The 13,850-nt window shown below is 32.5% G+C and overlaps 1 protein-coding gene across 2 annotated transcripts; it reads right to left on the bottom strand.

Moving 5' to 3' along the window:
- Positions 1–2,499: 2,499 nt before the first annotated feature.
- LOC108457313 (DNA mismatch repair protein MSH2) lies at positions 2,500–10,931 on the bottom strand. Of its 2 annotated transcripts, none has more exons than XM_017756301.2 (13): positions 10,543–10,931; positions 10,354–10,403; positions 10,107–10,139; positions 8,389–9,462; positions 7,357–7,911; positions 7,169–7,279; positions 6,968–7,057; positions 6,804–6,875; positions 6,544–6,654; positions 5,792–5,918; positions 4,586–4,788; positions 3,618–3,770; positions 2,500–2,963 (listed from the first exon to the last, which is right to left on the bottom strand). In XM_017756301.2, the coding sequence occupies exons 1-13, from the start codon at positions 10,589–10,591 to the stop codon at positions 2,760–2,762; spliced, it is 2,832 nt and encodes a 943-aa protein (XP_017611790.1). In that variant the 5' UTR covers positions 10,592–10,931; the 3' UTR covers positions 2,500–2,759. The 2 variants fall into 2 exon arrangements, with proteins under 2 accessions (XP_017611790.1, XP_017611791.1); XM_017756302.2 differs by having other exon boundaries at positions 2,500–2,960; positions 10,543–10,928.
- Between the last annotated feature and the right edge of the window lie 2,919 nt (positions 10,932–13,850).

Here is a 13,850-nt window from a genome sequence, read left to right as displayed (position 1 = left end):
CAATGATTGGATGAGTTGTTTGAATTCAATGCTTGAATTCAAGCTTGTCCCCAAAATCCTAAGCACTTTGACATTGGGATAACCTATCGTACTCATTAGACCTTAGTGCCTAAAATAGAGTGTCCATGGATTTGGCATTTAATTGAGCCTTCTTCTTGTAATCATCTTCCCACTCATCTTCGTCATTGGGCACCTTTATATCACTATTTGAGATAATTCTCCACACATGAAAATGATTGGCTTGGATGAAGAGCTTCATCCTTGCCTTCTAATAAGAATAACTCTCTCCATTGAAGTAAGGAGGTCTCACAATGGAATGACTTTCACTCAAGCTAGTTGAACCAAAATCTTGTGCCATCTTCGAACGGGGTATTTTCTTCTAGAATCACTTCTCCCAATGGTAAAACCTTTGATACCAAATTGTTAGGCCTGAAAATACCAAGATGGGGGGTGAATTGATATTTTAAGAATCTTTGCAAACTTTTTTAAATGATGAGGAAAGGGAAGAAAAACTTGGACAATTCAACCCCATTTGCCTACCTCTATTACATTGGTATACTTCAACCAAGGATTTTCCAATTCATTATACTTGAATTATTACCTTTCAAGGAAAATGGATAACCTTTACAATCCCTATTTTTTTCACAAGGCTAAGATAGAACTTTGCTGCTAGTTTTTGTGGCTTAACTAGAACTCATCTTAATTTTTTGTGGCTCAACTAAAACCTTTACAAATTACTTGAGGTTTTATACCTCAAAAACCTTAAGTAGCCTTTTGTAGGTACAATAAAATATGTGAACAATAAAAGCCTCTCAAATGTGTGTATTTACAAGTATTGAGCTCTCTCAATGAATTGAAATGAGAATGACAAAAAGATCTAGCAATAAACACCTAAGAGATATTTACAAGAGAAAAATGAAGGAATAAAAAATTTGATGCTTTTCTCTTGATTTCTATGCTTGGATGTTATTCTCTTATATCTTCAAGTGTTTTTGATTTGAATATATACCCTCTAACTAATTTTTGAACATTTGAGGCCATTGGAAGGAGTTTCTAGTCATTGGGAACATTTATTCTAAGCATTTAATGCAACTTACAATAGTGTGTCTCAAGACACAGACCTCTTGTCTTGAGACAAAAAGAATAAAATATGATTGTATGTGTCAAAACAGGGCTGCCCTAAAGCAAACCTTTAGCTCCGGTGTTTGGTTGTCTTGAGACAGAAAACCTTTTATCGTCTCAAGACAAGGTTTCCCTGTAGTTTACCTTGGCCACGATGTTGGCTGGTCTCAAGACAAAGTGACTTGTGTCTTGAGGCAGGATTCCTTTGAAGCATTTTTAGCTTTGATGTTAGTTTATCTCAAGACAAATATGTTTGTTAGATTGGGAACCTTTAAAAATGTGGCTTAGAAACATTTTAAAGGACTTGGGGGTTCTCAAAAACTTTTGTAGAAAGTTTAAACCATTTAAAATTTTATTTTTGAGTTTTTAATATTTGAAAATATATTTTGATAATATTTAAATAATTTATACAAATTTAATTAAGGGTTTTATAATTTAGTTTATTATATCAAAATATTGAAAATCAAAGTTAACAATCTTCTTCTCCAATTTCTCATCGATTTCTTGTTCAATTTCTCATTATAAATTTTTGTTATTTCACTATTCAATTCCTCTATTTGTTTCCAGAGAGGGAAAAACTAAAAGACAATATAAGATGAAGGAAGGGGAGAGAGAGTGAGAGAGAACGTAGGGAAGAGATAATTTAAAAATATTTTTATTTTTATTAATTAAAATTCATTTTAGTAAGTAAAATTACTTTATGAAAATATAAAAATCACCACGTGACATTCTTTAATTGGTTGAAATATTTTTAACATCTATTTAAGATCAAATTAAAAATCATAACTATTAATATTTTAAGCACTAGATTGAGATAAAAATGTTTAGATATCAAAATAAGAAAACAAGTATACTCTATAGGGTAAATCGTGAATTGAACCTTAAGAAATCAATTAAACCCTTTTAAAATTTAAAAAATCATAAAAAATTATAGACAAAATTTATAAAAAAAATTTAAAAGTTATAAAATTATAAAACATTTATTAATAATAAGACCCATTAAAATCTAATGATTATAAGATTTTTTAAAAAATTAACCCTACTCTTTTATAGGGCTAATATTATTACTTTTAATAAAAATTATAATTTTATAATTCTTTTTATAAATTTTGCTTATAATTTTATGATTTTTAATAATTTTAAATTTTAAAAACCCAATTGATTTTTTTAAAGAAAATTGTTACTAATTTTTTTGACCTTTTAGCCTTATTAGTTTTAAAATTTTTATTTTATTTTCAATAAAAATAATAAAATCAAATAAAATAAATATGTAAAGATTAAGAGCTAAATTTATTATTAAACTTTAAGTATAAAAAACAAAACAAACTCAATTTTAACCCGGGGTTATGTATATCTGAAATGAACCAGACCATTAAATTTTGATGCAAACGTTTCCTCAGAATTTAAACTTTAAAATTAGATAAGAATCTTGTATTTACAACCAGACTACGAGAGGCCCCCCATCATCTCTACCCAAAATACAAAAGAATGAGGAAATGAAATAAATTACAAAACGGCCTAGAATATGGCTTTATGCCCCCCACAGCCCACCTAAAATATGAAGACAAAACCAGTTCAGCAGCTGCTTCCATTACCAATTCAGTATTCCAACACAAGCGACTGTAATTTAACCAAATCTAGAAGAATTGCTGAAGCCACTCAGAGTTGTTTGCATCTTTTTGTAAGTCATCCTTCAGCTTGGTTACTTGTTGCAGAGCCTGCTTCAGGTCCATGGTCTCCAATGGCAGCTCAGCAAACTCCTTTAAAAACTTGTGAGCCTTTGCAGCACCCCTAGATATGTCATCAGCATCATACCCTCTCTTCCTTTTTGAACCCTCCTGCTAATCAACATTTCATAATTATTTAGATTCATAACCCAGTAATAGAATTCCAAGCAACTACTGTTCTAGATGAAAAGGGCATCAAAGGTCCTTCTCAAAAGCATAGGCAATTTTCCAACTGATGACAGCAAACTAATTCTAGAATGAGAGCTAAACTATATACCTATATAACTCAAATATATGTGCTACAATGAAAAAACAATCGGCTTCATCACCTTTCTCAATATGGTCTACCGTGTTATTAATTTTATGAATTTAAGCAATGAGAAATGCTACCAGAGACACTGATAACCTCTCCTTAGGTAATGCCAATTTTTTATCTTTAGCTACAGCATTCAGAGCAAACAGCAGCGGATATGAACATCATATTTGAAATGAATGGATGCTCCACTGGAAGGCAAGTTATAATACTAGTCCTATGTCCTACCAACTGTGCAAGTAATATCAATGCTATTAACTAATTTAAGGGAGGCATCCAACAACAGAAGGCGGAGTTGGTCCATCTAAAGAAAAGACAAAAAGAAGCTGGAGCCGAAACACCATAGTTGAAGCAGGAAAATCATCTAAACAAAAGGCTTTGCATGTCCAGAACCAGAATGCAGGCATATTATAGCCTTGTGACAAGTATTCTAACGAAAAAAATAACAGCCAAACCTCTTGTCCAGCATCAGTTGAAATGATTGAAGTTGGTGAGAAATCTTCCAATTCAGCAGCCTTTTCTCTTGCAAGAGCAACAACACTTTCAGGAAAATTGGCAAATTCTGCCACATGAATACCAAAACTTTGATCACATGCCCCTGGCTCAACCTGGTCATATTTAGAACTGTAAGTGATTCTCTTTTACCAAGTGACAACACATACTACACAAGGTACCAATAACAGAACAAGTATTTAGTTTTAGAAATGAGTATGCTATTTGCCTCCAAATCATGAATTTTGCCACTCCTGCAAAGTTAAAATGATAAAAATTGACCTCAATGTGCTTTTGGCTTCATATTGCTTTAAAAATGACCAAGCCTACTTGACACTTATGTTGAAACACAATCTCACTTTGACACTGGTCGGTCTGGTCCCCCAACTATCCCACTTTTGTTGAAATTCAAATCTCACATTTTCAATTCTTACTAAGTGCCAAATCTGCACCACCTGATAAGCCAATTAAGCTTAAACAAGTATGTGTCCAACTTCCAAGCACAACTTCCATCCATCTTCATAAAAGTTTCATGCGCCTAATTTAAGATTTCATACCCTCTCCCTCCATTTTTAAGTCCATTCCAAAATATTTAGGCCATGCAATTAGTCAAGGATTCAAGGTAGACTAGAGTAGTTATCTTTCATTAAATGTAGAAGAGTAAAAACGGTCCATTATTAATGGACTAATTAATAAATGAACAAAATAAGGATTTTAAAATCATAAATGGGGGCATTTCGTCTCTTAAGGCATAGCTGAGCATGCTTTGCTTCTCATTAACTGCTTGTCCCAAACACAAGCACTGGACAGCTTAGTAGTCTGGTCATGCCTAATATGAAAAGATTTGCATGCATGAAGTATAGGACACAGGAAAGGACTTGATTCAGAATCAAAAGAAACAACTTTTACCCAACCACTTCTGATAACCCACCTTGTACAGCATTGTCAATTTCCGACTTGATGAGTCAATGTGAGCACTAACATGATAGTTTGCCACACCAACGATCTGTTTTTTCTGCAACTCATAATTGCCATTTTCATGAGCTAAAGCAGTCAGTTCATGGAAGTGGGTAGCAAACAGAGTAGGTGCTTTAATCGCTTCAACAATATGCTCACATATGGCCCATGCTAAACCTGTAAATTAGAGAATGTCACAAAAAGAGATGACTGGCAACAATAATATGCAATTTACAACTAAAATCAACATGGTAAAGAGAAGATTGCAATATATAGTTGATGCATGCTATGCACAAACGGAAAAAGGAATAGAAACTTTAAAGAAATGGCATATTCATAGGATGTATTGTTAGGAAAGAGCTACACTTGTCTTTATCCAATAGTCTAACCAAAAAATTATTTTACCCCAGCCATAGCCATTGCAAATGCATCACTTCCAAGTAACTAATTACATCTTTGCAGATGGCAAGAATGATGATCTCAACAAAATACCCACGTGTCAGCAATGTAAAAGCTTGACAGACTTAAAGGGAATCCATGTCTTTGTTATTGGTTTAGGAAGACCACAAAAGCACTACACAGTTCTAGGTACCGCCATTTAGGATGAGCAAAAACAGCATACATTTTGCTTTCTAAGCTCAGATGTGAAAGCAAGAATGACTTGGCTTCAAAAACTATCATCCTTTTATGGAAAAACCTTGACAACCCTATGGCACAAGCACGAACCACGGAAAGAATGGTGACAATCAAGGATAAAGATCATATCACCATTAACCTCTCCCCCCAAACCACAAAATGTGTGTTGCTTTTTTTTTTTTTTTTGGGGGGGGGGGCGGTGGTGCTCCTCTGGGAAAAGGTTTGAATGCAGTTGTTAATGTGTTTCTACTGGTCAATGGACTCAAAGCCAGATCTCTTATAACTTACAGAAAATGACTTTCTCATTCATCTACTTTTGAGAAGTTTGCTATCAAAATGCTACACAACTGAAATTTGTAATGCTCACCCATCACTACTTTCATTTAATTCAAAAGGTTGTACAACACAGTAACACAAGACAGTTAAGCAGAAGAAGGCCACCCCATTTTATTCTCATTTCTACATGCAAGATTTTAGGTCAGAGACAGAATACAATATGGACAGAGGTGAGCAGAAATTGTTAAATCTTAGGAAATAAACTAACCAAATCCATCATAGGTTGATGTTCCTCGCCCCAACTCATCGATGATCACCAATGAATTCTCAGTAGCTCCTTTCAATATTGATGCAGTTTCAAGCATTTCTTGCATAAAGGTAGAAACTCCACGCAGCTGCACGGAATAAAAATATTGTTTAGCCTTCATGATATTGATAGGACGAAACATCCTATATCCTTTTCCTTTTGTACACCACAAAATATAATCTGCTGACAGGAAATGGTCCTGCTTTGTTGATAGATAGCAACTATTAATCAAGATAAAACACTTGATCAAATTAAAAAATTTCATTTTTATAACAAGAGCTTCAATGTCTGAGAACATGCAAAAGGAAGCAGAAAAAGAAAGAATGTGTTAATTGCCCAAACCCAACTTTAAACTCAATTACAAGTTGCATACACAATGCTCCAAGCCTCAGATCAAATTACTAGAAATAATCAATAAAATCAGATATTAAGTGAACGTTTTGTGGCCATAGGTCACATGCTTATGTGCAGGTGAGGAGTTTTGCACTTAAACTTCTAGTCTGTGCAATTGCTGCAGCAGAAAAATCTTACAATAGATGGAATGATAATTCTAAAAGAAAGGAACAAGAGAGATAGGAAAGGCAGGTTTTTCTTGAAAAGGAAGACATAATACTAGTGAAGCATTAACCAAGAGAAGTCATAGCAAATTTAGTTGTTTATGGTAAGTCTATCCAAAAAGTTACAGCTTGAAACGTATGTTCCATGTAACTTACTTGGCAGTCACCAGCACCAACACGGGCAAAAATACAATCTCGAACAGAAATGCTAGCTTTTTCACAAGGAACAAAACAGCCTACTTGTGCCATTAGTATGTTAACACCAACCTGAAAATTCAACCAAATACATATCAGGCAACAAATTTTTTTATAATTGGATTCAAGGGTTATGTCTAACATGACAGAGCAGAAAGTAACTCCCTTGTTATTTAATTACATAAAAATGAATGAGAGCTATGTAATAATCAAAATAGCACCTGGCGGATGAATGTTGATTTTCCACCCATATTAGGTCCCGTGATGATCTGGAACCAGCTCTTGCCTCTTACCTGTTTCACATGAAAACATAGAGTAAGTATGAGTCACTTCAATTTGAAGACACCAGAAGATGCTTCTAGCCGTGGAACACACTAATACTCACAAGTCTACAATCATTTGGTATAAAATTAACCCAGTCTTGAGCCTCCACACAAGGATGTCTACTTCCTTCTAAAACAATATCTCCCACATCCTGTTATATCATTAAAACAACCATAATGTAAAGGAATGGACCTTTTGAAACATGAAATAAAAAACAACAATCTCAGAACTGAGAAAAAAAGAAACAAATGTAAATATTTACTGGTGGAGTAATTCTGGGTCTTGTGTATGGGGTAGGGCAACTTGAAGCTAAATCTGCAAAACTAAGTAGGACATCCAATTCAGAGAGAAACCCAGCTAAGTGCTCAAATACCTGCAGCAAGAAACATAGCTTAGTGAGTGTCAACATTCTACAAAGTGAAAGAAGCAAAAGATAGATAGCACATGTACCTCAGAGAAAGTTGCAGTAGTTTGAACCACTCGATTTACTAGCTCTTTTTGACAATTCTTATACTCCTCAAGTACCTTTTGGTACTGGTCCCCCAACTTTTTAAGCTTTGTGTTGGTGAATTTCACTCCATCCTTTCGGGTTTCAAGGACAATAAATTGGGTGGAGAGCTTTTTCCTTACTTTGGGCTCTTCTTTCTTTGTAATTCTGAAAACATGTCCAAACTGTGTGCCCTTATCTAACTTTAATGCCTTGTCTACCGGCAGATCAAGATCAAAAGCAGTTTGTTTATGTAAATTGTGTATTTGGCGCTCTAGTGACTCCTGCTCACTTTTTAGTGTAGCTAGTGCATCATCATAACTAGGTGAAATCATGTATTCCCCATTTTCAAGTTGATCTAGGTCGACAGAAGTCTCAACAAGAGCAATAAACTTGTTCAAATGATCATCATCAGTCAAGAGCTCAAAAGGATCCAAATATCTTTCCTTGATCAAAGAAGAAAACTGTCCATCATATTTTTCCAGGGCACTTTTAATGTGGGGAACTCTTATACTTGACTGCACCCAGAACATGACACAAGACAAATTCAGAGAATTTCAATAAAAGATAAAAAAGAAAATAAAGAGTGGTATAACTCTAGTTTATGACCCTATACACATTCAAGTAAGAATGAAAGAAACAATATATGCTCCCTAAAGTACTGAACGACAAAATTCTAAAATTACTGGCCAAAGAGCACAAAAGAGTTAAATTAAAGCACAACCCTTAAGCAAGTAGTTAGTCGAAATGCTAAACATTATTTATGAAAAGATGAATCAGCAAGATACTAGTAACTTTGGTCCTGATCAAATCTTTTTTATCCAAAGAAATAAGAGTCAAAACAAAAAAGAAGGTGATGGAGAACACTGGCAACAAAAATGCATTTTTTGGAGCATGAAAGATGACTCCCTAGCTGAGGTGCCAATTCCTCTGCAGTAGCTGTACAATGGATATGCAGACACCTAGTACAGTGAAATATTAGGATTTTAACTTACCTGATAAAGTTTTACAATATGCTGCAAACCAGCTCTTGTCCTTTGAATATTGCGCATAAGTCGTTCAATATCTGAAATTCTTCTTAGATGCTGTCTCAAATCTTGGCGAAGCTCAGTATCCTCCACAAAAGCCTGTACCAAATCTAGCCTTGAATTTATCTCACTTACATCTAACAAAGGCTGTTTTAGCCACATATGAAGCAACCGCTTACCCATCCCAGCAGTACAGGTTCTATTCATAAGACCAAACAAACTAAAATTTTTGTTTGCATCAGTTTTGCTTTCCAGGACATTCAATGCCCTCATTGCAGCAGAATCTAACCTCATGTAGCTTCCCAGATTGTATCTACAAATGCTATAGTTTCCATAATTTCCTTCATCTGCTAGTAATTCTGCATAAGAAAGTAAGGCTCCTAAAGCAGCTGGTGCAAATTCAAACCCAGAAACCAAGTCTCGAACTGGTTCAATGGAGCCTTTGACTAGCCTACCAAGATCCTGCACCAGATCCCTTGCTTTAAATTCAGTTTTCTTTCTCTCAGTTACCATAACACCACATCTGGTCAAAGCATCACTCAGAGTTCTACATTCACTGGATTTTCCACTCTCCAAGGGCAAAAGGCACTCCTTACAACCAAGAGCAACTAAAGCTGACTCCACATTAGTAAAGTGACTATCATCAAGAAACTCAGCCAAACCAAGTATTCTCTTTGTTAAATCAACATAACTAAATCCAACAGTGCAACCATTTTCACGGAAGTTAGGAAGCAGTGCGACAACAACAGGTGTATCCTGCATCTCATTGTTGGCAAAGAGAACATCTTCAAAACTGCTCAGATTCCCAGGACTGGCACTTTTCACCAACCTCCAATTGGAGCCACTACCTCCATAGAGCTCCAGAGTGTGGTCTGTTCTCTCCAGGAGAAGATCACGGGTGATTGTTTCAAACATGTTTTTATTAACACTTACACTTGAAAGACCATTCGAGCCACTACCGAGTTTCCGGAGAGCAGTAGTAGTACGATAATATGTTTTAGTGATAAAGGTTGCATTTTCACCATGAGCAGTATAATAATCCTGTATATTCAGAAAACAATAGTTTGGAAATGTGGTGCTTACAATGAAAAGGATAATAAAACTAGCATTATAGAACAAAATCAGTTTGTACAAGTTTTAGACACCTAATATATACATATGCATTTATATATATGTGTGTAATATAAGAATGTCTTCATGTCCGCTTGTGTATTTTTACAGGCAGCATTGCACATTTACAAATTCTGACAGAGATGAAGGTTGAAATGGTTGACAAGTAGAAAGGGAAAAGTACATATAAGAAAATGGGTAATTAGGGATAGGGCATTGCAAAAATGGCAATATACTTTAGCATGAATAAATGGATTAGAAAAATATTTCCAAAACCGTCTGATCCTTTAAAAAATTTAACCATTTTCCCCTGAACTTCAGATAACACACGTATATGTATATAGCAATTTCCTGAAGAACAGTTATATGCAGACCATATTTCCATTTCCTTTTTTATATATTAAGAAATAAAAATATTTAATTTCAAAGACAACCCAACTGGCATTTCTTAATTATAGGTGAAAAAAAAACACCCAGTTCTCAAAGCAAATTATTTAACCAATAATCATAATTGAAGTAAAGACAAAATAAAATTTTACAACCCACAGTGGTAAAGACTATAAGCCTGAACTAACCCGGCGATCAAAAAACCGAACAGCCCTTGGATCCTGTAAAGGAAGAGACCAAATGATCAGGGAAACGAAATATAGTTCAAATTAAATCATTTTTTTTCAAACCATATTAAGTATTGATATGGCATTTTCTCCCCCATTTTACCTGTTCCTGTTCGGTTTCATTATATAAGTAAATAAACATTAAAGGAAAAAAAAACCATAATTAGTAATATAAATCCCAATAGATAGAAAAAGAAAGGGGGCTTACATTCGGTAGAGTTTTGAAAAATGAGAGAAACCCTTGAGCCTGCTTAGCGTCTGTTAACAGTAACCCAAAAAAAACAAAACCAAAAAAGGAGAAAAGTATTATCAACCATAAATTCCTGGAAAAAAATTATCAAAAGAAAATTAAAAGCATAAAAATAAGTTTCTAACAGAAAAAGGAGTGAGTGGGTACCTAGTTTGAGCTCTGGAAGCTTGTTTTGTTCATCAAAATTTTCATCCATTTTCGAGACAACTCACCAAAAAGCCCAAAAACGGGGGAAAAAAAGAGAAAGAAAATGGCTACTTTTCAGCTTCAGAGAACACAAACCAAAAACCTATTCTTATTCTGTAGAAAAACAAAAACACAAAACCTAAAATAAAGGGCCTTTTTCTGATGGCGGGAAAGGAATTGGCGGGGTTTTGAGAAGGGGTCTCCGAAGTACTCCATATTTCTTGGTTGTGTTGAAGTTGGATCAACCTGACCTAAGCTTGGGCCAAGTCCTGAACACAGATGATAACTTGGAGACTCAATTTATAACCAGAATTGGGCCTTTCTTTCATTTCATCCACTATGCACAAAGCCACAAATTTGTAAGTATCTCAATTCTACTTCATATTTTCTTTTAGGTTTAATACTACTTTGTATGTCCGTATCATAATAATATCATTTGTGCTTGTCAATTTAATTGGTTTTAAAAATTTAAAATTGATAATACATATTAATAATATATTAACTATATATTTATTGTTTTATTTTGAAGTCTCGAAATATAATATTAAAATATTATAATAAATAAAGATATTAATTGTTAAAATAAATTGAAAAATTTAGATTTGAAATATTATATTAAAATAATTAATAAAAATAGATATTTCAATATTTTATTATAAAATTTTGTACTAACAGATAAATTAATTCATGAAAAATAAATAATGACTAGTAATAAAAGAATTTTATTATAAAACATTAATTTAAAAAAGAGTCCTATGAATTGTAATATACGTTCAATAATTAAGTAATGTTTAAATTAATTTAATGTAAGTTACTATTTGATAAATTAAAAATTAAATGCAGAAAATAAATTTTGAAAAATTTAAGTACTAAATTTAAGTTATAAAATTGTTTGATAAACATAAATTTTAAATTAAAAATATTCTACATATTATCCTTAATTTTAAATATTTCACTTTATTTTAAATAAAATCAAATTTTAAACATAAAATTTTATTGGATAATATAATAATAAAATAAATAAAATAAAATAAAATTGAATTGGTTGAAAATATCCTCCATTAAGTGATAAGTAATTCTTGTCTACTTATTATTTTCAATGTTCTATCAAACAAGCCCTAATTTAAAAGACAATATGTAAAAAGAAATTTATCCAAATTGAAAATAAGTGCCTTAAACGAGGGAGTGTCCATTTGTTAAAAAACTATAATGTGAACATGTTTGTTTATTTCTATTTTAGATAAACCTTATAATATATAATATTAGTCTTCTTACCTGTGATGCATGAGTTTAGTGTATAAATTAATTATAATCCTAAAAGCAATGTAGATTTGTTGAATTTGAATATAGTAAGAAGTTAGTTAATAAGTAAATTCAAATAATTTAACATGTGCAAATGATAATATTGATTATATGATGAAAGTCTTAAGGCTCAATTTCAGACTCATGGATGTGATGGACTTACACTACCTCAAAGCCCAACAATAAGGTCAAAGGTCAAGCAAATCAAACCAAGATTCGATCAAAGACAAAATGCGAGGATGAATCTTTTCGAGAAAACAAGGAATGATACATGCACGGAATGAGTGAAATTTATTGAAGTAAATTCAATCAAGCTGTCAATTTTCAAGCTGAAAAGATTAGTCAATTTGTGATGCATTTTTGGATGGTATCTAGGCATTTATGGGCTTAGATATCTGCATAGAGTTTTAAGATCTATCTTTTAGCTTTGAAACAAACTTTGAATCACTCGATTTCAAGTTCAGGAGCTTAAGTTATGACTGTTTTAGTGAAGACTACGCGAGCAAAATTTCTAAATGAGATTATGATGAAAATTACTACTTTTGGGCTTTTAGTTCGAGTTTAAACCATATTGTGTTCGAATTTTAGGCTTAATTTTTATTATATATGATCTCAATATTGAATTTATTAGGTTTTATTATTTTATTATTTATTTATTCCGAATTTTGAATATTGTTTAAGTATTTTAAGTTGTTTAGAAGTTTTTGTTTCTTAGCCAAATAAGAAAGTTTAGTTTAAAATCACTTCTTATTTAGATTAATTAGAGTTTTAGTATACTTTAGAGTTTTATTTGGATGTACTTAGTTAGCCTATATAAAAGCTTCTTCATTGTTCATTAATTTTCAACTCTGGGAGTTAGTTTCTTTGTGTAAGATTTCTTTATTGTGATTTTTTTAAAAGTAGTTTTCTTCTCGATTTTCTTCAAGGAGTCATGAGAATTCATTCTTCATCCTTCAATTTGCTAAGAATTATTTCTTGGAGGGTTGATTGGAGTCATTAATTGAGTTTGTTGGGATTTATATCTCAAAGGGTTCAGTTGAACACTTATCCATCTATCCATCATATCCATCGATTTACTAATTTCATATTCTCTTTTTTTTTAATTTTCGTTGATTTATTTATTTATTTATTATTTTTTCTTAAATTTCTTATTTTAGTTATTTTTGTTTTCGTTGTTTTCCTAAATTTATTTGGTGTTTTCTTTTTAGGTCAGATCCAAATCTTTTTTTTTTTGAGTCGATCAACTTGAATACGATCTTCCTTCCGCCTTTTTCGCTTCCTCCATTTAATTTCTTATCATTTGGTACCACATTTGGGCGTTTTAGGTTTTCTTTGTGTTCTTATAAACTGATTTCTAACAAACAACCTCAAAACAATTTTTTTTGTTCTTTTTACCTAGAAATGGGTAAATGTTTTCCAAACGATCTAAAATTTTACATACTGATTGTTGGCACTCTTTTAGAAAATATTTTTCCACAAAAAAATGACCGAAAAAGTGCAAAATAGAAAAATATGAAAAAAAAAGAAGAAGAAAAAATATTTTGTGGGTTTTCTGCCAAAATTTCCCAAACGAGATCTACATTATTTGAGGAGACGCTAGTTTAAATTTCGTGATTTTTGAAAATTAGGAACACCTCGAGCAAAAAAATTCAAGTTGTTTTCCATTATTTCGAGTTTTCGGTTGAGTAGTTTATTTTCTTTGATTCTAGCATTAGATTTTCTTTGATTCTTAGCTTTTCTTATTCTATTATGCATTCAAACACATTTTTGCTTCTTGTGTTAATAGGTACAGAAACAATTGCCTTTCTTTTCTCTGCTCAACTTACTTCCTTTGGAGTCGAGTTTTTCTTTGGCTTCTTAGAGCCTTAGGTCAATTTTGTTAGAGATGATGCCACGTCTTTTTTAATATTATTGAATTTGATTACTCTTTAAAAGTTACAAGCAAGAAAATCTTGACTTCTTTTCTT

This window comes from Gossypium arboreum, chromosome 9 (assembly GCF_025698485.1).
Source record: "Gossypium arboreum isolate Shixiya-1 chromosome 9, ASM2569848v2, whole genome shotgun sequence".
In the NCBI taxonomy this organism is placed as follows: Eukaryota; Viridiplantae; Streptophyta; class Magnoliopsida; order Malvales; family Malvaceae; genus Gossypium; species Gossypium arboreum.
This window is presented reverse-complemented; position numbering and strand designations above follow the sequence as displayed.